Here is a 26,631-nt window from a genome sequence, read left to right as displayed (position 1 = left end):
CAGCAAATCGTAAGAGGGCGGAGTCTGATTTCCCAGTTGCTCCTCCGACGATCAAGTCAGTGATCTGCTTGTGTGGAGAAATAAAAGCAAATTTAGTAGTTCTTAAGCTCAGAGAGTAGTAGCAAAAAGCTTACCTTTTCATTAAAAATAATATCTTCTTTTATAGCAGCGGAAGGAGGGATATCGTACTTCTTGCTGGCGGCGTGTGGTGGTGGGGTCAAGCACGCTTCTTGCTCGACCCCACCGCTCCTCTTCTGCTTCTCATCGGGACCCTCATCGCCCCTTTTGTCCTCGCCCAGGTCGAGCCCCCTGCCTTGACTCTCAAACTCCTGAAGCGAGTCCAAGCAACTGCCGACTCGAGGAGGTTAGTGGAAGCGATCAGGCACACTTGTCATCTCGGTCGGGAGTTGAGCCTTGAGGTAGTCAAACCCCGCTTTACAAGCAATCAACACCTCTACTTTGCCAAAAATGCTTTGGCGATACTCCTCCACGACCTCAGACCGATAGGCCTCCAGCTCCAGATAGGCGATCCGACTTTGGGCTTTGACTAGGGATGCATCGTGCTGAGTACTCTCCTCCTGGAACCTTGTCGGGCCAATTCCACCTCCTCAAACCCTGGCATATTAGCCAGCTTGGCGCTCGACCTCGAATTGAGCCAAGGCACGGTCTTTATCTTGTAGTGCTTGCTCGACCTGCTCAGATAAGTGCCTTGCCTTATCGACACTCTCTTGGAGCTCGCGCTTAAGCCCCTTGATCATCTCCTCACGCACCACCATCTCTCGCTGCCAGATGCCTAACTCCTACTCCTTGTCCGACAGCTCCCTAAGAGCCTCGCCAATGAGCCTCAACCTCCCCTTGGAGTTTGAGGAAGGAAGTTCAGATATTCTCTATTCGGTCAAAGAGCTCTTGCTCTACGAGAGCCCCACGAACCAAGTAACTCTGGAGGGCTTGATGGAGGTTGACATTGGAGACTTCCCCTAGGATCTCCGCGTCGCGAGGCAACCAAAACTGCTCCACAGCTCTTAATTGGGCGACTCGGGACCCAAGGACCGACCCCCTCATGTTGAGGTGACGAGCGGGCTGGTGACAATGCTCCAAAGAGGGCTCCCTGGTATGCCGAGGACCCACACCTAAGGGCCCAATCAACAGCATCACCATCCTCTCTCAAGCTTCCGTGTCAATCTCGCCAAGCTGATGAGGATAAGGATATGCTAGACTTGAAGAAACCGCCTCATGCAGCGGTCGGCTGCCTTTCCCGGGCAGCGAGTGCACTCGCTGGGTCGACAAGGGCCCCCTTTCCTCTGCATGGCTTCTGTCTCAACCCTAGCCTTCGAGGTGCAACCTCTTCCCCCTCTCTGAGTCGGAGAACCGCTTCATGCCAAGTGGGACGACTTCAGTCCTCGGCTGCCTTGGCCATCCGTCCTGAACCTTAGCCACTAACCTTTTGGGGCATCCTCCTTTCTCTCACACCTTGAGCGGTCAGTGCTGGTCTTATCGATCCAACCGGTGCATCGCTAACTAGAGCCTGAGACCCCATAGCCTCCCTAGGAGCCGAGTCCTGACAAAGGCACTTCGCCGACCTCATCAATGGTTCTTCCTAAGGCTCGATGGTGGAGGTGTTGGCCCCCTGCTGGTTTCTTTGGTATGGATGGTTAGCCTAGGCGCCCTCTCTTCATCCTTGGTCGTAGGTGGCTCAACGGATATGCTGATAACTCTCAAAATAGAGTTGTCGAACAGATGCTCTATCTTGCGAGAGTCAGCATACACCTTGATCAGGTCCAGAGCCCATCTCTCTGCATCCGATAGTATCCCCATCATTAGGGCCTCCCTTATTATCTCGGGCTAATTCGAGCAGCCTAACTTTGAGTTGTCTCCCGAGACCCAGACGAATCTCTCTTTCCAGTCTTTATTTGAGTTGGGAAGATCAAGAATGATCCAGAACTTGCCTACTGCTTGAAAGTAGTAGTGGACTTCTTTTTGGAGCACTTTAACACCAATCAAATGGCCCAACGCATTTAAAGATGGCTCGACCTCCAGCCACCTACAAGTTACCACGTACCCCACCAACATAGCGATGGGGTTTGGCTTCCTCTGCATCGGCAACACCCCTATAGCCCTGAACATGCGGTGGAGGAAAGGATGCAAAGGTAAGCGCAGACCAAACTCCAAATGCTTCAGGTAGAGAGGAGCCTGACTCTCGTCATGATCGTAAACTGCATGCTCGTAACTGTGGCGGATATCGTACTTCCCGTTGAGAGATCTGAGTTTAGGTAGCGTCACCTTAGAATGGATCTCTGTCAACATTTCTTGCCTAGCGTTAAGACCATAGATCACCATTAATACTGTGAATTGTTGCTAAAAAAGATGATCAAGCGCTTGGCAACAGTTAATGCAAAATTTTAAAAAGCAATAACCGCACCCTCGCCATGACAACCTTATTTATAGTGCGACTAGGCCTCTAGCTGTCAAAATTTTGACGGACGAGCTAAATCCCAACCGATGGCCCAAATTAATTTCAGAATTCGAAGCATCTTTTCTCAAATTGAGACAAAGCGTGCTCGCCTTGAATAGCCCGCAATCTTGCATGAAATACAAAGCGATAATGGTTAAAAAGAATTAACTGACGATAGCCACGTCACATCCAAAAGAACTTTTTAGATCCCTTATTAAATGCCTCTCATGACTTAGAAAGAATTGTTATATTTCACTCGGACCCGGCGTAGGCTGACTCCAAGTAAAAGGGGCCAACTGTTTATAGCCATTTTAGTGATGGAAAATAATCTCAATCAATGACAGACAAATATCCCACATTATGCATAATCAAATTAGCATCTTAAGATAATCATAGGCCCAACTAAGTCGACTAGACACACCGACATAGTGCGTGAACGACTCGAAAGGTATCACATGTCGACGACCTGAAAGGTGTTACGTGTCGTCTCCTAGCTAAGTCGAATACTTAACCACCCCACTCGACTGATAATCGGTCGACACCTTGCGAGAGCGACTCGAAAGGATGTACTTCTTGACCATCCAACGAGCAGAAAGGCGATGAAACGCCTCGAGCCTCGAGACCCCTCTTGTGCACTGACAACCAATCACCTCACAATAAATATCATTAAATGCATTATGGGTATCATTATTCCTCTACCCCCAATATTATCTATGACACACGGACCACATCGGTTCCACACCCCCCCATCACTTCGCATTAAACGCCAAAGTGACCTCTGTTTCACTCGTCGGCCGACACCTGTAAAGTTGAAGCTAACCTGACCGCCAGTCCATGCCCAATCGAAGTTACCATCCTACCCCTCCTTCCACTACTATAAAATGAGATACAATTTTCAATGAAAAGGGAAGCTTTTTGCTACTACTCTCTGAGCTTAAGAACTACTAAAGTTATTTTTACTTCACCACACAAGCAGATGACTGACTTGATAGTCGGAGGAACAACCGGGGAATCACACCCCGCTCTCTTACGATTTGATGCATGTGCAGGGAAGAGCAGTTTGCCCAAGAATCAGATATTCGGAGAGTTAAAGGACCTCCATCAATTTAATTAACTCCTATTATTCGACTGTGTGATTTCATACATTAACAAAAGGGAATAGATGGAAACTTGTTTTATCATGTTTGTGAGTTTTAACTAAGGGCATGTTTGTTTGCATGAAAGTAATTGTGAAGTAGCTGAAGTAAAAGAAGTAGAGGTTACTTCTGCTACTTCCAAACAAAAAGTGTATTTGATTCTCTGAAAAACTTACTTCCAATACTTTCCTAAATGCTTATGTGGCGCCTACGTGTCATCCTTACTTTCAAAATATTTTTTCAATACTTAATACTCAGAAGTAGCTCGAAAGTAGTTGAAATGCATATTAATAAGGAAATAAATAATTTTTTATTAACATTTTCTTTATTAGTTATTTCTAACAACTTTTTATTGATAAAATTACTTCCTAGTAATATTTCCAAATGTTATCCGAACAAAAATAATAATAAATGAAGATGAAGAAGTTATACTTTCATTACTTCTAAAAATATATGAAACAAACAAAAAAAATGTTATTTCCACTACTTTCTACTTCATACTTTTGAAAGTTACTTCTATAACCTACTTTTTACTTCTAATACTTCTATTATCCAAACGGACCCCAAGGGAAGGGGAATGAAAGAAAATATATTATAATCAAATCTTAGCCGTGGATCCATAGTGATAAATGGGCAAACTTCTTTTATAACTATTTCCCCTCCAATTCTCTCCTCTACGCCCCAATTTTTGGGGGGAATAAAATGATCATATTTTTATGTAAATTTCCTCTTACTCCCCTTACATTACCCCCTCTCAAAAAACTCCCAAACAGAGTGAACTCGCAAATTCTCTTCTCCTCCCCTCTCCTACCCTCCATCCAAACACACCACAAAGCATGATCTGTGGTAAGTAAATGGACCTCAAGTTCTATCCTATCCCACTTTCGAGGACCAAGAGCTCTTTTGGGAACCAGGCAATGGGCCTGTTGGCCCAATCCTGACCCATTTTCTGGGAAAAGGTCCGTCCTTGCGCATTACAGCAACTCTCACCTATGACTCTCCTACCCTCGTTCTGCATCGTTAGCAAGATCTTATGATTGATATAGGCGCTAAAATGATCTTAAGGAACCACGCGGAAATAATGGTCCATCATAAATAGAGGGAGGGGGGCCTCTTAAAATTAATGTTGGTGGCTGGTCACCATAATTGAATGCCTCAACAGCCCATAGGCAGGCAAGACTTTCATGATGCCGGCATCCCACGGTTGTTTCTTCTTGTCGTATTCTAGGAGGATGAACCAATTAAAAAAGCTAAAGCATAAACAACAACAATAAAAATCATCATTTATTATTACAGTAAATAAAAGTCTTGCTAAGCATTTACGTATTAAAATTTTCATGCATAAGAAATTGTCCTCATCCTGGATGACATTTACGGAATTGTAGCTTACAGGGCCTCTCTTTTCGTTTTCCTTTCGTGTTGTTTATTTATTTAATTATTATCTACTTATATGACCAATAGAAAACGGATTTGGATCTTCTTCACTACAAAAAAATAGTGGAGAGACCACTACTTTTAATCTCAAACGTTGATTATTTAGTCCCAGCGAGCCAATCTTATACGCGTATTATCTTTAGACTGAATCCTTCCAATATACTTATTTGTCCTATAAGCGCCAGCCAAACTCTCCGCTTGGGAAGCAAAGCCACAACAACAAATGCTCAACAAGAGTACTAGGAATCGATATCTGCCATAGTTCTCATAGAAAGCTATTACTAAGTCAAGGCTTAGGCGAGAAATTTAAGGGAGTGAGAACAATATAAATGCTTCCACGCTTAAATTAGTTTCACAATAAAGCGAGAAATCTTCCTAAAAGAAGAAGAAAGATGTGTTTCAAGGTTGACTGCAAGCAGTGCGGTAAATATACATGGAGTGGCTGTGGCAAGCACGTTGCCTCTGTTTACAGCGGCATCGAGAAAGGGAAGCACTGCACGTGTCGCCCGTGGCCTGGAGTCGCCATGGCGTCTGAATCCTCCACCACTGCCACGAACTCAAACGAGGGTAATCAAGAAACAATTCTCTCAAGTATAAACATTTGTAGTCGTTGCGAGGTTTATTTGCTCTTGATTCTGTTCGGATGGTTTTAACGTTTCGATTTCTTTGCAGCAAAAGCACGAGGTTGATGATGAAAGCTTCGGAGCCATGAGGGTGTAGCAACGATGTTAGGAGAAGGGAGACGGTCTTTAGAAAATTTCATGTGAAGACTATTTTAACTTGTTTGCTATGTTGATGATGGTTGATATCTGCTCTAGTCTTGTGGGTTGTAGTATTGCCAGTCTAATTAGGTGATTTGTCTGTTTTGAAGTTTGCGATGTTTACCGCTTTGATCAATAAGAAGAACCCTTTTTCAGAATTGCTCTTCTCCAGTTAAGTTGTTGTCACGGTTAGTTTCGAGATGTTAATTTTGTGTTTTCTTGTGATCAACTCTGGCAACTACCCGGGACTCGCTGGTTAACGTAACAATCAAACATCTCAGTACTTTCCAAGAACAAAAATAAAAATCATCATTTATTATTATTATTATTATTTATGGATATTGCAAGATAACTTACTTCCTTTATCACTTCTCTACTTGTTAAAAAAAATTTCTCAGATACCATCTATTAAAATAAATAAATTACATGACTCAAATGAGAGCACTATTATGGGACCCTCGATCGAGTGTTTAAAAAATTATGACTTGGTCACATACACTAGTATGTCATATACCATCGTAAAAAATTGTGTCCTACAGATTAAGTATGAAGCATGTTGATGAGCAAGTCAAAGGCATGGATTGACATTACAGCAAAACTCTAAGTACCGGAAACATGTGACGATGGATGAACAGCTATACAAGTCGACAAACAACAGAACATACAAGGAAAAATTTGCAAAATAGACCATTTGAAAATTTGCAAAATAGACCATTTTTATGAAATATATAGCGAAATAGACCACTTTGAAAAATAATTAGCAAAATAGAACTCTTTTGAAAAAAAGAGGTCGATTTTGAAAAACAAGGCTCAGAAAACATACGGGACTACTAGTTCCGTATGTTTAGAGCCAACTAATCACGGATTAGTGACTCAGAAAACATACGGGACTAGTAGTCCCGTATGTTTTCTGCGTAGAAAATTTCACTAATCCGTGAGTAAAACATACGGGACTACTAGTCCCGTATGTTTTCCGAGCTGTTTTGTAAAATAGACCACATTTTGGCCTGTTAGCCAAAAAGATGTCTATTTTGCTAATTATTTAACAAAATGGTCTATTTTGCTAAATAATTAACAAAAACGGTCTATTTTGCAATTTTTCCCAACATACAATAAAACAACGTAAGAGGAAACGCTAGCTCACAAAGAAAAGACATTATAGTTATAGGGCTGTTTGGTTCTCGGAAAATCGTGACTGCAGTTACGATTACAGTTTTTCACGAACCAAACGACCCACCAAGCAGAAGAATTGCACGTGGCGAGGAAATAGGACCAGAAACAATGAATGTAATTGCAGAGTACAAGTGAAGGAAATCCAGAAAATAAGCTAGGAGAAGAGGAGAGAAGAACAACGGCAAGAGCAAGCCCCAGCAAACAGAAAACCGGGATTTGCAAGTCTGAAATCACAATATATATAGACAAACAGCACAGATACGGGCGTATATAAGAAACCACACAAAAGCTCAGGATACACACATGCAGCATAAGGTGGCAAAGAAGTCTTTTCACATGGGTGAAACCCTCCCTTTCTATAGCTTTCTATTTACGCCTCGTTTGGTACGGAGGAATGAGTGAGAATGTAATGTAATTCCAACTCTTTATTCATCCGTACCAAACACGATGTAATTTTAGACGCTAGAATTGCTATTCTCATTTCTTATCAATTCTCATTTTATGTGGGAATTGTTATTCCCAACCATTTGACAATGAATTGATATTCTCACTTAAGTGAGAATAAAAAATAAATAAACAATTTCCGATTATACCCTCCTTAAAAGATACGAATATATATAAATTCTCTTATGAAAAATTGTTTCTATAGAAATAATATCATTAGCTGCTCTTACAAATATATAAATAGATGTAAAATATTAAAATACTATTCTTTGTTCGACTTTGCTTTAGTTCCATCGCGTCTGCAGTAGAAAAAAGTCTCATCTTCACCTCGATGTGACTCGGTTAGGTAACTATTATTTCTTTTTAAAATATGTATCCGTGGCTAATCTTTACATCAATTTTTTATCTTTTGGTGACTCAGTTGCGTAATCTATTAGCAATTAAGTTAGTAAATATTTGATCTTTGGATGTATGATTTGAAGTTCCATTAAAGCATGTGTCTAATCTTTTCAGTAATTTTTTCAAAGCACTCACAACAAGAAATACTATGTTTAATTGATGAGATTGGAACTTTATATTTTGATTAGAGATTAACATGTTTTCTATTCCTTTAAACTTTCTAGGTTAACATGTTTTCTACTCCTAATCAATTGTTTGAAAGTTAACGGTGCATTTGAAATTTCATAGAAATTTTATATACAGACTAAAAGTTAACATCTTTTTCTAATCCTTCAAAATTTAGTATTTTCTTCCTCTTCATGCATGCGCATGGAATTCAGTCATAAATCATGTAGCATGCATATGAAATTCAGTCTATTGTATACGTTTGCACATAGTGATGCTATTAGCATTAGCCGCTCGTACACGTAGTAGACATGTAACATTAGAAGTTAGAAGTGTGGAATTATAATTATTTATAGTCAAAAATAGTTTCTATGAAAATTATTTTTTAATTAGTAAGCCAAAAGTCCAAAATTGCTGTGAGACGGTGTACCAAAATATAACTATCAACTGAAAAATTATTTCTATAAGAAAAAAAAATCATTTCTATAAAACTTATTTTTCTAAAATAATGAATTATTTAGTCATTTTTAAAATATTTTTATGTTTTTAAAATTCTGTGTTTTTGTAAGGGCAATATTAGAAAACTAAATTTTATTCTCACTTGTAAACAAATGATACCAAATATGGGAATGAGAATAAGACTGTCATTCCCGTTTTATTTTCTAAACACGTCCAAACATGAGAATGAGAATGCACATTCTATTCCCACATCTATTCCATTCCTACCTTCTTTTCATTCTCACTTGACTCCAATCCCGCGTACCAAACGAGGCGTTAGCGTTAGATGAAAAGGGGTAATGTGAATGGTCATTAGGTTCACAAAATCTGATGTTGATAACGAAGTAGATGTATTTTTCTTTGACCACGTAGAATAGAGCCTAAGAAAGAGCCAACAAGAGTTCCTGTAGACTAGTTAACAGCATTTAATAAGATATCAAAGGAAAGTATTGGTAGCTAGTGAAACACAGGGATCTATCACTGCATATTTATGTAGCACCTACTTGCCAGCCATTTTTTTTCTCATCATTTAACATGACATGGACCATAGGTTCCACCTCTCAATTCCTTTCCCATGATCTCCATTCATGGACCATTATTTCCACCTCTCAATTCCCTATTCACGGACGCTGCGATTTGACTCCCCAGCAAGATATGAAATTAAATTATATAAGACCCCACCATTCAAGACTGGATACTGTTTCAGGCGGGATGCCTGATCTCCGCACAGATAACAGCTGCCCATGTTTTTCTACTGCAGCGAGTATGCGGATGACTGATAGAACTACAATTTTAACCTTGAGAGACCATCTTGCTACTGCTTTGTGCATTTTCAAGAGGGGTATAAAGGGTCCTCGTGGAAAATAACTGTGTTATCAATAGTGAACTTGTGTTCTGTTTTATCAATATACTCGGTACCAAAGTAATAGATCAAAACTAATACCGTAAACATTTGTCTTTTCACATATACAACATCCACACGTAAGTAAATCCTATGCGTTAATTTGTATAGAATGTTAACAAAATAGATTGTAAAATAAAGTTTATACTAATTTAGAATATTGCTAATTAGAAATGAGGTTTGTAGATCCTGAATTTTTATTAGCTAAGGGTAAAAATAAAGAAAAGAGAAAACTTCTTCTCCCTTGGCGTTTATCTTTACTGATGTACTGAGGATGCTGACATCAATCGAAAAAACTAAATCTTTTTCCAGATTCAATCAGCTTCTTCTTGTTAGCAGTATGCTTTTAATTTTCATAAATCATGAGGATATTCTACTCAAATGATCAAAATTGAAAGCAGAAATGACTGGCAATGGAATTATTGGGATCCAAGACCTTTAAAAAGTATTGGAAATGTGGGCTAGTGAACCAGTGAAAGCAATTCAAGGCCAGTTCCTCTCAGCCAGATGCCAGAGCCCAATTACAGATGTTACGAACACTTCATGTGTCATGAGTCTTTATTTCCTTGCTCTTTTGCCTTCTGAAACAAACAGACACAAACACGTACGCATTTTGCTTTGTACACAAACATGTATACAAACGCAATTAAAGCCAAACATGAATGGTTCATATAAACATATATGGCTGTTAAAACATTATAATTTAATTGATCAAGTAATATGTACACTAAATATGCTCAGGTCAGTAGTCATTGAGCTTTTGTTAAACCAGACATCATAGGTTTTCCAGTAGCATTTTCCTTGGAGAATTCCAGATTGTGTAGTCTCAACTATCCTCATGTGGTATAATTCCCAGAAAAAGTATAGCAAAGGAGAGTGATGTTTTTCTTAATGTATAACTTTAGATTATTTCTAAGGAGTAAGGGCCTACACAGCCACTTTAGATAGTGCTGACAGATAATCAAGTATATTTCTTCTTGTTTACGGCGAATCCTATCACTGTAGGGCAAAGCCTTAATACTCATGAAATCGGCTCACACACCGCTCTACAAAAGAAACAGTGAAGAAAGCAGATGTTCAAGGCACTTACACGCTTTGTCACACAGCATGCATGTTGTAGGCCCTTGGTCCTTTGCCAATTTATGTGTAACTATCAAGAAGTTATTTATTAAAAATAAGCGGCAAAAAGCTCTTGCTACTCCATTAAACCTAGTTCTTTCGACCTTGCAGAAAGGGGTAGTATTGACTCTTTAAATGTCAGCAAAAGTCTCCCTGACTCTAGACGGAAAGCAAGGAAGGAAAGAAACAAGAGCAGTGTAAAAGGGAAATTATGATACAGAAAAGAACAAAGGCAGGCAAATTTGGACCCGGAAAGTTGACGTCATCATAAAGCCACTAAAAAGCAAAGCGTGCATTGAGGATGAGGCTTACAAAGCCATGGGTGATTCCAAAGACCAATTCCTGGGATTATCAAGCGCATGCTAGCAAAAAGAATTAAAATTAAAAATAGAAATAAAAAACTGATGTGTTTTAGTCAATTCTCAAACGTTGACTATCTTCTTAAACCATTAAGAATCTCTTCCACAGGCCACCTCATGACAAAAGGTTCGGAATGCTACAACGAGGCAATAACATATACAAACAAGGGAATGGGACAGAATAGCTGAGAAATCAATGGAGCAAAGATGTTATAAGAAGCTAACCAGCCCATAAGGAATTATCTGGAATAAAACAAGTGCGAGAAATGGTGAACATCTCCTACAGTCCATAACAGGAAAGATAACATGTGCTTTGAGATTGATTGCAAGCAATGTGGGAAGTTTTCATGGGGTGGCTGTGGTTTGCATGTTGCTTCAGTCTACAAAAAGATAGAGAAAGGTAAGCACTGCACATGACGGGCGTGGCCTGGAGTAGCCATGGCCTCCAGCAATACATTTGGTACCTGCATCAAGCAGAGGTGAAGAGAGAGGCTCATCTTTCTTTGTATTGGGATCCCTTTTTGTGGTGATAGCTTGTTTTTGTTATCTAACCTACATTTAGGAAACTAACGTTATCCTGGGATAAGTTGCTATTTTGTATTTGATATCCTGTTTGTAGATAAATCACCATCTTGTTGGTTAAATATGACTGATTATTCCATACTTCCAACAATTAAACAGAAGCTACAAAATGTTGAATCAAGGATGGAGCCGTTGTACCAGAAATACTAGCATTTATGTGTCTTTTCTTTATTTTTTCTACTATTAATGAAACAAATCTTAGCATAATTGGTGTTATCTTAGAGATCACCTATTAGCAAATGTTCTAGTCTCTACAAACTTGAGAGTTGGCTAATTTTACCTAGGGGTGGAAATGAACCAAACAATTAATAAACAGTTTGGTTATTATTCGTCCAGATATTTGGTCATATTCAATTCGGCAATTCATTTAATGGTAAATAAATATTTTTTAGTATTTGGTTCATAAATGAAAAGAACTTGACCAGAGGTATATTCGATTCATTTGATCATTAAATATTCATTTATATTTTTCTACTTCTATATTATTACATTATATTATCTTTTATGTGTGCATAATATTTCTTGCTATTTATAAGTATTATATCAATAATTTATAAACATACAATGTAATAATTCTTATAGTGAAATATCATAATAATAATTAAGCAAAGCATTACAAAAAAATAAATAAGAAAATACTTCAAACATAAGGTTTGAACTCAAGAGTTCATTCTCAATGATCTTGTGCCTTACCAAGTATGCTAGTGAGATATTCACGAACATTTAACAAATTTCATCTAATTAATTAATTGAATTTTGAAGCACTGCTTTCGCCTATTCAACACGAATTTGTATCGAATTTCGAATTCATAAAAACTAACCGGATGCAAATCTGAACACCATGGTATTTGATTCGATTCGGTTCGTTTCCATCCCTAATTTTTACCTCTCATATTTATGGTGTACCTGTGTGAAACCTTTTAATATGTGAATAATATATTCTACTCCTATCTACTTTCACCCTTTGGGTTGTTGGCAATTTTGGTTCAGAATTTCTTTTTTTCTTCTGAGGGAAAGGATCGGATCTGAGGACCCCAGACAACAAAAATTTTGGTTCAGAAATTAATGCTCTGAATGTGGAAGATAGAGTTGGTGAAAAAGAGGATAATTGTGAGATGCTATATTTTGCTTTAGTTTGACGAGCAAGTTTGTTGATACAATATACCAATCCGACATCATTATTTTGCCAACAAGAACGTACCAAAACTTTAGCCTGCAGGCTACTGGAAGTGATAATTACTCTGAAAGTGTGCACAATCATGTAGAATACAAGTATTTAGCTGCTGAAGAATTTACTCCAATCAAAACCGTCTACTAGAAGTAATCTAGACGTAAATGTCTGAGTAATAATTATGTCAGTTTATCTTGTAATGGTTCTGCCAGGTTGGATGGATAAAGAAGGCTTATTCAAGATCACAAGAACAATAATGGCAAACATACTAATGTCTGCCTATGTATATCAAAGGTCATGTACTCCAGAAATGAGAAGCAATAATTACATGTCACTGTATGCAATAATTTATGAATATTATTCACAACCAATGGAAATGTGTAGCAACCAACTTTTAATTGTTTCAAGATAGTTTCTCGTGGAGGGAGAGTTCCATAATGGTGTCAACTACCGCTAAGCAAAATATAGCAAAAACTAGGGCTAAAAATTCATGATATGGTAGAGGAGTCATGACCGTGTACCTTCTTATGACATTCCACGCAGCTCAGACAATCATAAGGAGTTCACGTCGGACAGACTTAACCATGTGAAGACATGATATTCTACAAAAATATTGCACTCACTATTCCTTGTCTAACCCACCAGGACCTTGCAAAATGGCTGCTATTTTAATTAAATTCAGAACGTGACAGAGACCATAGCTAACTAGCAGTATAATGACGTTAACATAATGAAACTGGACAGTGCATGCCAAGAATGGGCTCTACAGGTGCATGACAGAGCTTTATGAAGGGTAAGTTGCTAAATAGTCGCTCTCATAGGCCCTTGTTTTGGCGGGAAGGCTCGCCTTTCACTCTGTCTTCCATTCAAATAAAGCTCGGTTTCATTTTCATAGCATATAGTAACTTTCAAAAATAGTTTTATGTTTGTGTCCTAAACTATATCATCTTTTAGTTATACCCTTACAAGGATTTCTGATGCCTAGTTGAAACAAGGTCAAATTATAGCCTGTTATATCAGCTAGCACTATTGACAGTGGCCCTTTGTTGGGTTCGTGTAAAGAATTATCCTCACTGGTCACTGCAATAATCTTGATGAAGTCCACCAGGAACAGTTATAATGCAGAGCACCTGCTACTCACTGTTACAATAAAAAACGAGATCTTGATTATAATTAAATAGCAGCATAATGTCACTAACATAACGAGATTATAGACACTCCATTGGGCTCAATGATGTATGGAAGTCGAAAAAATGACACAGGATCACCTGGAACCAAGAGATGCAGCACCCTGAATAGTCAAATGATTCAAGCTCTGTAATGTTCCTTTGGCCCCATTGATGAATGGCTATTGTGTGCCTATGCAAGCTAGTGAGTCATGAGCAACCACTTCGATTGCTACAAACAAACAATGCCAGAACGCAAAGGGAAATGAAAGTGACACAGTGGCCCCTCAAGGGAGCTTCTCTGGCTCATATATCTTGGTTTTTGACCATGTATTTAATGAAAATAAGTTAAAGTTTGCAAACATCAATAATGCAACAATACCACCAACAACAACAACAACAAAATAAAAAATAAAAATAAAAGGGAAAAAAACATTGCATACCTCTAGACCTTTGGTATCTATTGGGCTCTGGACATTTTCTGTATCTATTGGGCTCTGGACATTTTCTTTCTTTTCTCGGCTTCATGTGCTGCCCACGAAATGGGTGGATAGAATATTTACTACGCTTTTTGAACAGCCTGCAAAGGTCTCATGATGTGAGCTCAAAAGGAAAGAGAGAATAAAACAACGCAAGAGGTGGAGCAACGAGAAAGGAAGCAAGACACAGAGGAACAGCTCAAAGTATCGTATGTTTTGCACTCCAAGACAAATTACAATAAGGAAATGCCATCAACAAACGCAGAGTTAGGTTGGAGCATTAAAAGCTAGGGATGATTAAAAACACACTTTATTAATTACCTGCTTGCTTTCAAGCTTCAGAGAGATCCTCGGGCGATTATTATAAGTAAAACCTGCAGCAGACTTTAAACAAACACTAAAATTAGCTCCTTTTTAGGTGCGTCGTTCAAATGCTCTTTGTCCCTCTTGCCCGTTTGGAATCCCCTTCTTAAGAAAACGCCTCTCCTTTCTTGGCTCGGGAGCTGCAGTAGACGAACCAGCAACCAATATTACTCAGAATTTATGAGATTTTTGAAGGATTTAGAGTGAAAGTTTGAAAAAAATGGCAGAAGAGAAGATGGGTTCCAAAGGGCAAGCTTGGTTCTGTGCTACTGGATTGCCCAGCGATGTCGTGATCGAAGTCGATGACATGATATTTCATCTTCACAAGGTAACAATTCGAACCCTAAATCTCTGTTTATATCAACAACGGCTTCTAAATTTCCACCTTTTGCTTCATTATCCAGTTCCCTCTAATGTCCAAGAGCAGCAAGCTCCATCATCTAATCACAGAGCGAGAACAAAACCCTAGAACACGGACCGATGAAGAAGAGGAAGACGAAGAGATCGAAGAGGAGGAGCTCCCTCACATCTCGCTCCCAAATTTCCCCGGCGGTTCCGGAACTTTCGAGACCGCCGCCAAATTTTGTTACGGCGTCAAGATCGATCTCACCGCCGCCAACGTCGCCGCCCTCCGCTGCGCTGCAGAATACCTAGAAATGACCGAAGAATTCTCGGAGGATAACCTAATCAACCGAACCGAGCGTTTCCTCGCCCAATCCGTGTTCAGAAGCCTCAAAGGATCCGTCAAAGCCCTAAAGTCCTGCAACACTCTCTCTCCTCTCGCCGAGGACCTCGGCATCGTCCAGCGATGCATCGATTCGATCGCCGCGAGGGCGAACGCCTCCGACTCCGCGGCCAGCTCTCTCTTCGGTTGGCCGATCGCCGACGCCGGCGCGCGGGATCTCGGCTTCTCGGTCCGTCGGAAAAACAACATCAAAGGCGGATCCGACCCGTGGTTCGAGGATCTGACGGCTCTCAGCCTCCCGATCTACAAGCGCGTGATATCCGCCATGAAAGATAAAGATCTGAGCTCCGACATTATCGAAGGATCTCTCATCTCCTACGCGAAGCGATCGATTCCAGGTCTCTCAAGGTCAAACCGGAATCCTGCTCCAACTCCATCAACGTCAGAAATCGAACAAAGAGAGCTTCTCGAGACCGTAATTACGAACCTGCCACTGGAGAAAAGCGCCGCCGGTGCAAACACCACAAGGTTCCTGTTCCGTTTACTTAGAACAATCAACATCCTGAGAGCGTCGGAAGCTTCTAGAACATTGCTGGAGCGAAAAATAGCGTCGCAATTGGAGCACGCGACTCTTGACGATTTGCTGATGCCGAGTTATTCGTACCTCGTGGAGACGTTGTATGACGTGGACAGCGTGGAGAGGATTTTGGGGTATTATTTGGAGAAGGTGGAGGAGAATTCGTCGGCGATTGTGGCGGTGCGGTGGCCGAAGAGGAGGCGGTGAGGTCACCGGGTGGTGAGAACAGTCCAATGGTGAGAGTTGGGAGGTTGGTTGATGGTTATTTGGCGGAGATTGCGTCGGACGCGAATCTGAGGCCGGAGAGGTTCTGCGATCTGGCGCTGGCGCTGCCTGAACGCGCGCGGGTTTATGATGATGGGCTGTATCGGGCCGTCGATCTCTATCTCAAGGTAAAATTAATTGGGAATTTTATTAGTTTTCTTGGACATTCTTAGTAGCTCTATTCTAATTGTATCATTATTGGAGTGGGTTTATCTCAGCATTTTATAAAGCATGTTCAATAAAGGACGACCACAGTGACTATATTAGTAAACAATTGCATATCATTTTGACATTTTATATATTTATTTTGACATTTTATATATTTGTAATCGTAATATTAATAGTAGTGACTAGTGAGCTTATTGCATAATTTTTGAAGCACATTGAAGCAAAGAAAGTATTTCTAATACATTTGTAACACTAATAATAGTGAGCTTATTAAGCATAAACCAAGAAAAGAACAAAACCGAAAAATCCACCATAATGCCCTATGTCCTTAAATAATGATCCTCTGCATAGACTTAAAAAAAACTGTAAATATATATGTATTATTCTCACTGAAAGTTTTATGTAAAATTCTAACTTCCGTCACGATAAGCTGATCGTAGAAATTGTCTTTTCATACTGGGGATATACATGACATAGCAACCGATTGTGGGATACTCAAAGGGCGAAGTATGGACCTTGCAAAAAAAAAACAAAAGCTCGAGTATGGACGCATTTGCTATCTGCATATGCGCATGAAAAATTCTCTTTCTTTAAACTATTTTACCAACCGGACATTCATTCTGGCAATCTGATAGAAGTTAGCATCAAACTAACAACGATTTATTACATTTTTTTTTGTATGTTCTGAAAGGCACACCCACGGATATCCGAAGAGGAGCGGGACAAAGTATGCAGCGTTATGGACTGCCGGAAGCTCACACTAGAAGCCTGCACCCACGCGGCCCAAAACGAACGCTTGCCTCTCAGAGCCGTAGTCCAAGTCCTCTTCTTCGAGCAGCTCCAGCTCCGCCACGCAATTGCTGGGACCCTCATCGCCGCCAACGCGATTGGCGAACAACCAGACCAGCAATCAGGATCCTTGGCCCATCGAGAGAACGACACATGGCGGACTGCTATCAGGGAGAACCAGGTGCTGAGACTTGATATGGATAGCATGCAGAATAGAGTGCAGGAGCTGGAGAGGGAGTGTTCGAATATGAGGAAAGCGATAGACAAAGTGGGCCGGAGAACAAACCGGGCGAGGAATGGGTCAGATCGGGCTTCAGCTGGGAGGAGATTTGGGTGTAAGTTTGGGACTAAAGTTTGTGATTCGCAGGAGAGGACTGTGATGGAGCCGAGGAAGTCACAAACTGAGCATCAGCAGAGTCCTTAGGTTCAATTTGGGATGGTTTCAGGGTACATGTACTGTTTGTTTACACGCCCTTTTCATATTTTCACAAATTGGGATTTCAAGAGTGGAAAATCTTCTTTTTTGAATAGTTAGCTACTTGGTTTGGAATTCTAAAGAAGCGATTAAGCATCTCATGGGTCCATAACTGTAAGATAGAAGTCAAGAGCAGATAGCATAAAAGTCAATAAATTAGTAGAATCATTCTTATTCTACCCAAAAAAAATTGTTGAAAGTTATTTTAAAGTGATCAAAGAAAATAATTCGCAATATTAAAAACAGAATTGAAGACTCCTACTGATTTGTTCATGCACAAAGTGATAAATAGTAATAGGTGTACATTCATTCATATGTAAGTGCAGTTCAAAATATCTACGAGCTTTATTTGCATAACATTATTTCAATCACTTGTTTACAGCCTCCTGAACTATTGTCAAATATGTTCATATATTATCGATCTTTTCAGCTCACGAATCTAGAAATCACTTGAACTCCAAGGTCATCTTTGAGACGTGAACTACCCTCAAAGTAACTAAAATATTAAATTTGTTTATATTCAAAGAAACACAACTCCAACTACTCCCATCTCACCTATCCCTCACCAGAAATCCCCGCAAGAGCACAAACCATCCTTGAAATGATGAAACCTCTTATTATCTCTCACAATAATCTCCCTCTCCACAACCTTCGACATAAACTTCACGGCATTATGACAGTCTCCACATATCCTGAGGTTCTTCATGATCCTCAACGTAGTCCCTGGTGCCGTGCTGATAAGCCCGTAAGCTATTGCCAGTCTCTCGCTATGATACATAAGCGCCTTCTCCTTTGCCTCCTCATCTATATCATGCAATACAAATCTTGTATCAGGCACATATCCTGCTTCTCGTAGTTCCTTGTGCAATTCCCTAACTTTCTCATAAGCTTCTCTCCTCTTGGGGTCTGAATTGTTGTTATTTGACCTTTCTTTTGTTCGAATGGGCATTTCATCAAGCAGACGGCGAGCGTTCTCAGCACTGCCAAGCTTGCAATATACTGCAGCCAGTTTATTGATGACGGAGGTGCTTCTTGATGATGGGTGTCTTTTTAAATGGTGGTGGGCTCTTCTGAATAAGGATAAAGATCGCGATTCTGCGCAACCTTGAAGAAGTAAAGAGAGGGACTCGAGTTTGAGGGGAGCTCCCTGTCTCTCCATTTGGGATGCAATTTGAAGAGCAGCATCTAATTTTCCTGCATTGCATAGGGTTTCAACGATTGAATCAGAAACTTCTCGCTGGAAGTTTTTCGACGGAAAGTTGCTGATCATATTGCAGGAGAATCGACGAATCCGAGCGTTGCTTGGTGAATAATGCCAATGGGATTGGTGAACGCGGCAGCTCTTGGAGTTGGGTGGTAGGAGGAAGATGTTAGAAGCACCTGAAAACATTATAGAACAGGAGAGCATGTTCGGAGCAAAGTCTAGACAGAGACTGTGATAAAAAGATGATATCTCCAACTTCAAGAGTTCACGAGGAAGCAAAATACACAAGGGTCTTTAATTACAAAAATATCCTTCAAATTGTTCAAAATCACAGGATAGCAAACCAAAACGAGTATTGCACTGTGAACAAATCGTAACCACAGATTCAGAAGGGCGAAAACACTTAGAATTAACTATAAACTAAAAAGAACAGAAGTAACGTCTGGTCGACTAGCTTATTTAGGATAGAATTAAACATCTACCTACCATCGTTATACAAAGTTTGTCCCAGAAGAAAATAAATTAAAAACACCATCTTTTACCATAGAACTTTTAAATATTCAAGAGATCCTGCTTGCTTATCACTCCACTAATTGTAAGGTCAGTTATTCTCAGAGACTGTTTTTCAAAATTACATGGCTCAAATGGGAGGAATATTATTGGAAACGTCAAATGCCTGCGAGAATTCAACTACAAAATTACATGACTTCCCTCACTTTACTTTCAGGTGATGTTCACAAAAAATTACATTATACATAATGAAGGATTTATTTATGTTGATGAAGAACTCAGAAGAACAAATTGATGTTACATCGAAACTCTACGTACCTGAAACTTCGATCAGGTAACTATGCTGCTCATATTAGCCTGGTACTGATTGTTTTCCATGCTAATTTGGTCATTTATACCTATTTACAAGCAATGAATTTGTTGCCCAGTTTGATGGCATCCAATGAGTCAATGACAATATAAGGGTTGTTCATAATCCAAGCAGATTCATTCCTCTGCAAGCATACCCTACCCTGGAACTTCCGAATCAAAGACCAAACTTTGTTCAAGAGAAAGCTGGAAAATTTCAGAGAATTCCTTCAACAAGGATTCACAAGTGAGATCCATTAGTTCGCAATCTCCGTATTTCGTCCCATAGGATGATCCTCCCAAAAGCTCTCTGACACTTCCCACCCCACGATCTTGTATTCCACAAGGAACAATGTGATTAAAGGGAGTCAAATCTGTAGTTACATTCAACGCTAACCCATGATAAGTTATCCATCGAGAAACTCGAATCCCAATTGCAGCAACCTTTTGTTTTCCTACAGAATCCAAAGTGGAAAAAAGGTTGTCACTACGAAGCTCAATATGTGAATTATAAGGCAAAAATTAGAACTCTTAACGCCGGCATATGTTTTTCTTCAAAATGACAATGTATTAAATCTAAAAAGCTTTGTCAGTAAAAATCATTGGGACAACATAGAGAAGAAGAACACACCTACCCACACTCCAGTCAAACCCTCAACCCTCGATGCATTTATGGAAAATGTTGATCGAAGAACTCTAATTACCACTTCTTCAAGTGATCTCAGGTACCAATGGAGATCCATTTTGTGGAAGCGAAGATTTATGATAGGATACAAAACAAGCTGCAAGGATTGGACACATACTTGGACAAATTAGAAGAAAATAATAAGAGCTCAAGAAAATATCTCATTCCAAAATATCTCATTCCAGTACCTAGACCCTAAAAAGCTTCCCGAATCATTTTTCCATTTATCTTTGATCATATTTCTTTCTTCTTTGCACCCAATATATGTTCGTTTAATCATACAACTTGATGAAGAAGGAACTAACGTGTCCCTGTTCTAGCTTCTATTAATGATTTTATCCTCTTTTATTAAGGGCAGAAACTGAAATAATTAAAACCCTAAAAACGTGGAAGATAGACTACTTGATTACATATGATTTCACTATTCGAGATGCTTGACAGTGCACCACTGGTACTTCTTTACATATTATATCATACATATAATAAGGAACATCTTAGAATATCTTTCTTACGTTTCTTTAGATATTCGTCTCATATGATATAATAAAATAAGTCCCCTCGCACACTTCATATAGCAAGGTAGGCGAGCAGTGATGAAGGTAGCTTATGAACCTTAAATTCAGCTACTCCCTCAACCAGCTTTTGCAGATGAAACCAATTTTTACAATAGCAAACTTGTTCAAATATTTGAGTCCCGTCTGGTTTAAGTATGGATTCAGGTGTCAAATAAAGTAGAACCTGCCATTAGTTTGTTAATGCAAAAGGTAGATACCCTTTTCATTCAATGCTTTGCATGATAAGAGGCTGTGAACTCTTGAGAACTGCTGCTGAAAGTCCAACAGCATCATTAACAATGTCACAAAGATAGAGCTTTATGCGCTCGCAGAAAGTGAGGAAAACAACTCTTGCCACTTGACCATATTGTGCACTCCAATGGATGGGCAGAAAAACTAAATTGCGCTTCAGGATCCTCATTTCTAAATCAAATAAATCTAATTCCTATCCAAACCAAGGGGCAAGAACAACAATCTATTACTCTGGTTAAGAAAACTGCTTGATAATTATTGCAGCAAATATTATAATATTTCATTTGTGGTCAACCAACTCTCCAGAAACGAAAATCATAGATACTATAGATACAAAGGTCATTGAAGTATTGCACGTCTGCAAGATTAATTAATGTCAAACTCGTGAGTGATTATGGACAAGAAAAATAGAGAACACAGACGGCGCATGCTTGTTTCAACTTAAATGGAAAGATAGATAAGTGTCTTTGGTACATTATAGACAATGAAAATATGAGAGAAGTTCAGGAAGACACTTTTAAGACGTCAGCCTGCACCAAAATCTATTCGCAAATTTGCAATATATGTAAGAATGTCAAACTTTAAAGAACATCAGGAATGCAAACAAATTTTGCAAAGGGATGAAAGGTTCAGGTTCAAGGTAGAAGGGCCGTTAGTCAGGTAAGGACAGATTTGAACACAACACCACATAAACCTGCTGATCGTTAAATCATCAAAAGTAGGAATGCACCACCTAAGCACACAAAAAATTTCATTTCTTCTTTAACTTTTTTGAATGTCATGAATTCATGAATAACAAATACTTGATTTTTAGAATTTTGATAGGATAAATCAGTCTACTGGCTGTTTTACTAAATACAGACAATAGGCCCTGGCCATTCAGCTTCCTCTGCAGTAAATTAATGTTATAATAGAGTTTCTCGATGTTGTAAGTTGTAACTGAAAAATACTACATGTATTTAAAAAAAGGACTCATTTGCATTAGATGATATAGACAGGACGGAAGTTGTATAGCTAGAAGTTTACTATGGAGTAATTTGATCGAAGGCCAAATAAGCAGATGTGAGGATTGTGGTGTCCCAATTCAGCTAATGGTGCCTAGAAAGTGTTTGTATTAATTATGTGAAAAATCTAAAATATGGAAAAATGGCTTTTGGACTTTTAGACTGTATGTTTGGAAAAGTGCCCTACATTGTCCGAGCTTTCAACAATCAAAATATTATCAGAAAATATAGGCAAAAGATGCATTCAGTTTGGAGCAAAAAATAATCTAAATCATTACAAGAATGAGAGGCAAACAAAATACTTATATGTTGTTATGATATGAGTACCTGTCCAGGCCCATGGTATGTAACTTCCCCACCACGTTCAGTTCTGTATATATCATAAGGAGCATTTTGAACATCAAAGTTTAAATACTTCTCCTGACCACCAGTGCCTAATGTATATACAGAAGGATGTTGAAGAGCAATTAGCGAGTCGGAGTGATCTTCATCTCTATCGACCATATTATGCCTCCTGTCTACCATTGACTTCTGCCACGACCAAGCTTGTTTGTAAGGAACAAGTTCATTGTGGAGGTCCAAGCATTCACACCTGATGAACAAAGTAGCCACTTAGGTGTGATTTCAATACAAATCAACGGTTAACAGGTTTTGAAAGTAGAATATTTAAGGAACGACATCAGTCCTGCATTAAGAATACAGCTCTGTGACCAATGGCAGATTTATGAATGTTTCTTCATGAAAATCATTGCGTTTAATAGTACAGCACTTTACTATAGAGTGAGAACAAAAGAATCATAACTTTCTACTGAACTACTTTGAGAGTAGGTTAATCACCTTACTTTTCAATCCTTAAAACAACATTGAGTGGCAAAATAAGCTTTTCAAAATAAAATAAAATCTTCCTTCTAAATGTCAATCTATGTTTTCAGCGTCCTTCTAAATGTCAATCATCAATGATCAAAGTACTTGTTAAGGCTATTGAATATCTTTATCAAATGTGGGTAATGTAAGTGAAAGAACAAATGACCACATTGAAGACTAACATTTCACATGGCTAGTAGTTGGGTTCTTAGATACTGCCGGTAGGCCGAAATGAAACAGATTTGAATTAGAGTGGGGAAGCTTCAAATATCCATCCCAGGAATGTAAGTGAAAGAACAAATGACCACATTGAAAACTAACATTTCACATGGCTAAGTAGTTGGGTTCTTTAATGCTGCCTGTAGGCCGCCGAAATAGTTTGAAACACAGCTTTGAATTAGAGCGAGGAATCTTCAAAGATCAATCCCCAGAATGTAAGTGAAAGAAAAAATGACCACATTGAAGATTAACAATTCACGTGGCTAAGTAGTTGGGTTCTTTGATGCTGCTTGTAGGCCGAAATAGTTTGAAACATAACTTTGAGTTAGAGCAGGGAAGCTTCAAATATTAATCCCAGGATATAGAAAACTATTTTAAAATTGACAAGGCAGAAACTAAAAAGTTTTGCGGAATTAAATCAAAAACATAGTATTTATATTTTAGACAGAATCAAAATTATAAATTAAGTAATTAACTAACCTCCTGGTCACGTGATGCCTTGATTTGGTAGCTCCTCCAATCTCCTTGAAACAAATTTGATTTCTCTTCGGGGAATCAGCACAAGATAATGGTTGAAGCCATGACTTCTCACATGAAGAAAATGAGCAGAAGAGCGCGGGAATTGCCAGGATCATTTTGTTTCATCAAACTGCACCACACAATTCAAAGTCCCAGCTCACAACGAGAAAAGCAAATTAATCAGCATAGAATAAGATATGTACAAAAACAATACCATTGGATGGTTTTTTTTAGTAGAAGTATGGCGTTATGCTTCATTTATTCATTAATTTGGTAAATTCTCTAGTTTTTTTTATAGAATCTATACAAGCAACCGCAACAAGTAGTAAAGTAACTGTATCGATTCGCCTAGTGATGATCTTCATCGTAGCAGAACTAGGTGTGCAAACAGACTGGATATGGAATTTACCATATCAGTATCTGCTTACTAAAAACGGGTACATTTTTCACTTCGATTAGAAAAATATGTGGATAGAGATAAAATTAGAGCAACAGATACAAATAAGGTTCAAACATGGCTGTGAAGCACTTCACCTGACATAGACTATCTGAGTTGAACACATGTAGGCAAAATATGTATATTGACTTCTCTATTTTCCAACAAAGAGATAGAAACAAAGTTTAAAGATTGCAATATATTATTTGCTATCTATTTTTAAAGAAATGAACAATATCTTGTATTAGGGGTGGAAACGAATCGAATTTGAACGAATAGTGCCTTATTCGAATTCGGCTCAAATGGCACTATTCGTATTCGTGTTCGAATTCGACTTGAATAATATTCAGAATTCGAATTCGGCTTGAGTAATATTCAGAATTCGAATTCGGCGATTCGCTTGTTTTAGTTGTGATCGTGTTCAGTAACTATTCGCGAACATTCGATTAACAATATTTCATGTTTTGATATCAAGTTATTCATCAACTATTCGAGTAACTATTCGCGAACATTCGATTAACAATATTTCATGTTTTGATATCAAGTTATTCATCAACTATTCGATATCTGTTCGGTAACTATTCGATTAACAATATTTCATGTTTTGATATCAAGTTATTCATCAACTATTCGATATCTGTTCGGTAACTATTCGATTAACAATTTTTGTTTCTAAATACAAAAAGGGAAATCGAGGCTGGAACTTTACCGGTGGGCGTCGTCGCGGGGAGGGAGGACGGCGTCGTCGCTGGGGGAGGGCGTCGGAGAGAGAGGATCGCAAATCCTCGGCGAGGGAAGAGAGAGTCGTCGCGGGGAAGGAGGATGGCGTCGTTGCGGGGAGGGAGGACGGCGTCAGCGGGAAAGAGAGTCGTCGGCTGAGAGAGAGAAATAGGTGCTCGGTTGGACTTGGGATTGTGATTTGGACCTTGATTTGGATGGGGACAACGAATCAGGGAGATAGAACCAATGTCAACTATCAACAGCTATCACGGTACAAAGATTGTTTTTTTTTTTTTTTGTGAGAGAAGATAAAGGCTAAAGATTATATATGCAGATTTATCTGTACCTGGATTTTGAGAGAGGATCTGGGAATCGCCGGAGTTAATGAGCGTGAGGTTTTGGGGTTTTGAAATCCTGCTCTTTTAGTCTTCTCCGTGCGACAAAAGTCGCCACCATTTCCTGCGGAGACCCCTAAGATAGGAGGGGTGAGTCAAACCGGTCAGTGCTTAGTGACCCGACCCGACCCGACCCGCTGGAAGTTGGATTGAATCGGGCTTTATTCGGGTTAATGGGCCTTAGCAACGAATTGATCAATTGTAAACTCGGATTAGTCTCCGGTGCGGTGGGACTTTCTAGTGAAAACTCCAAATGGTGTTGTCTAGTATCAATTAAAATTTAAAGAAATATATTATTACTCGTAAATAAATTTTTTTTTTAACTTCCAAACATGATTATGATTAGATAAGGATACATAATCTGTGATTTGAAAGAAATGAATGATTCATTTTAGCTAAATGAATTAACCTATGTAAATATTTATCAGAGTGTCAAGTGTAGATTATTAAAAATATACATCTAGATCAGGTAAAAATTAGGTTTTTTTTTTAGATTTTATATGCTACCAAAGTTTCAGATACGGTCATCGAGCCTCTTCTGAAGTGAATTTAGGTTGCGAAAAAAATAATAACGAAGGTGAAACTCACCACACTTTTTAGCTATTAATTCCAATTCGATATGAAAAACTATGATTACACTTATAATTTAAGATTTCAGAAGAGGGTAAACCGACGTTTATCTCTTGTATGCCATTATCCATAGTTATAGAATTTGCTTGTGTTGGAAATTTATCAAAACAAATGTTATAGCCTTGTAAATTAAATCCGAATTAAAATAAGAAAGAGTAAAGAAAAATCAGGCCTGACGGGAGCAGTCGTGTAATCACTACCCTAGAAGATTGAGAACCCGTCTATCGCCCTGACGCAGATGGTTCCATCCCCCCTAACGGTAAAAGCCCCCAGAAACGACTGGCCTCTGCACTCGAGCGAGAATGCAGAGCTTCAACTCAGATGAAGAAAGTTGCCCATAAAATAAAACGAAGATATAGATGAAAGTAATATGTAGGGGAGAGAAGGAAAAACAAGAGAAACTTGTTGTATATTTTTCTTATAATTTTGAGCTCAACATACGGATATATATATAGGGTTGGAAAAGACGTTACAAAACCCGTAATTAATTCCGTAACATTCGTCATAATGTATAGCCATTATGCTCATTTTAATTTCTAATTAAAGTATATTTTTAATTACAAAATTTATTAGCATTCATTAAGGCAAAATTGCATTTTCTCCAACAAAATATCCAACAGCTTGTACATAGGTGGGAAAGGATATTTGCATAAGCAAACTGGTTTATTCACCTCTTCATTAACTCGTAGAGAAGGATATTTGCATTAGCCACCTGTTTTTTTTTTTTTTCC

The 26,631-nt window shown here is 38.9% G+C and overlaps 4 protein-coding genes and 1 long non-coding RNA gene across 10 annotated transcripts in view; 1 reads left to right on the top strand and 4 right to left on the bottom strand.

Moving 5' to 3' along the window:
• Positions 1-1,815, bottom strand: part of LOC109834706 (allene oxide synthase 1, chloroplastic-like) — a 15,258-nt gene extending 13,443 nt beyond the window's left edge. The window contains 1 exon segment of the mRNA XM_020402734.1: positions 1,736-1,815. Within this exon segment, the coding sequence (XP_020258323.1) occupies positions 1,736-1,815 (80 nt within the window).
• LOC109833235 lies at positions 9,694-14,677 on the bottom strand. Of its 5 annotated transcripts, XR_002245158.1 has the most exons (4): positions 14,561-14,677; positions 14,204-14,340; positions 13,863-13,992; positions 12,316-13,734 (listed from the first exon to the last, which is right to left on the bottom strand). It is a non-coding gene; the product is annotated as an uncharacterized LOC109833235 (long non-coding RNA). The 5 variants fall into 5 exon arrangements; XR_002245160.1 differs by lacking the exons at positions 12,316-13,734; positions 13,863-13,992 and adding an exon at positions 9,694-9,944; XR_002245161.1 differs by lacking the exons at positions 12,316-13,734; positions 13,863-13,992 and adding an exon at positions 10,724-11,305.
• LOC109833232 (BTB/POZ domain-containing protein At5g66560-like) lies at positions 14,678-17,656 on the top strand. Its single transcript, XM_020400830.1, is given in 4 exon segments — positions 14,678-14,930; positions 15,007-16,045; positions 16,048-16,256; positions 16,988-17,656. Coding segments are annotated over 4 exon segments (1,878 nt in total). The 5' UTR covers positions 14,678-14,822; the 3' UTR covers positions 17,510-17,656.
• LOC109833234 (pentatricopeptide repeat-containing protein At2g22070-like) lies at positions 17,846-19,680 on the bottom strand. The gene is made up of 2 exons (XM_020400833.1): positions 19,593-19,680; positions 17,846-18,940 (listed from the first exon to the last, which is right to left on the bottom strand). The coding sequence occupies exon 2, from the start codon at positions 18,828-18,830 to the stop codon at positions 18,123-18,125; it is 708 nt and encodes a 235-aa protein (XP_020256422.1). The 5' UTR covers positions 18,831-18,940; positions 19,593-19,680; the 3' UTR covers positions 17,846-18,122.
• On the bottom strand, positions 19,283-25,326 carry LOC109833233 (putative lipoyltransferase-like protein, chloroplastic). Of its 2 annotated transcripts, none has more exons than XM_020400831.1 (6): positions 25,222-25,326; positions 24,865-25,080; positions 23,681-23,849; positions 22,445-22,709; positions 20,254-20,404; positions 19,283-20,077 (listed from the first exon to the last, which is right to left on the bottom strand). In XM_020400831.1, exons 3-6 carry the CDS (start codon positions 23,833-23,835, stop codon positions 19,782-19,784), a joined length of 867 nt encoding a protein of 288 aa, XP_020256420.1. In that variant the 5' UTR covers positions 23,836-23,849; positions 24,865-25,080; positions 25,222-25,326; the 3' UTR covers positions 19,283-19,781. The 2 variants fall into 2 exon arrangements, with proteins under 2 accessions (XP_020256420.1, XP_020256421.1); XM_020400832.1 differs by having other exon boundaries at positions 19,944-20,077; positions 20,258-20,404.

Source organism: Asparagus officinalis, chromosome 3, assembly GCF_001876935.1.
Source record: "Asparagus officinalis chromosome 3, Aspof.V1, whole genome shotgun sequence".
NCBI classification, from domain to species: Eukaryota; Viridiplantae; Streptophyta; class Magnoliopsida; order Asparagales; family Asparagaceae; genus Asparagus; species Asparagus officinalis.
The sequence above is the reverse complement of the archived record's forward strand: the minus strand, read 5'-3'. Positions and strand labels throughout refer to the sequence as shown.

Coding starts and splice junctions, on each gene's coding strand:
- LOC109833234 (XM_020400833.1), bottom strand. CDS start 18,830: ATGATCAGCAACTTTCCGTCGAAAAACTTCCAGCGAGAAGTTTCTGAT.
- LOC109833233 (XM_020400831.1), bottom strand. CDS start 23,835: ATGATCCTGGCAATTCCCGCGCTCTTCTGCTCATTTTCTTCATGTGAG. Junction 22,710..23,680: donor AGGCATCACGTGACCAGGAG/GTTAGTTAATTA, acceptor TTTGTTCATCAG/GTGTGAATGCTTGGACCTCC. Junction 20,078..20,253: donor TTTGACTGGAGTGTGGGTAG/GTGTGTTCTTCT, acceptor TGGATTCTGTAG/GAAAACAAAAGGTTGCTGCA.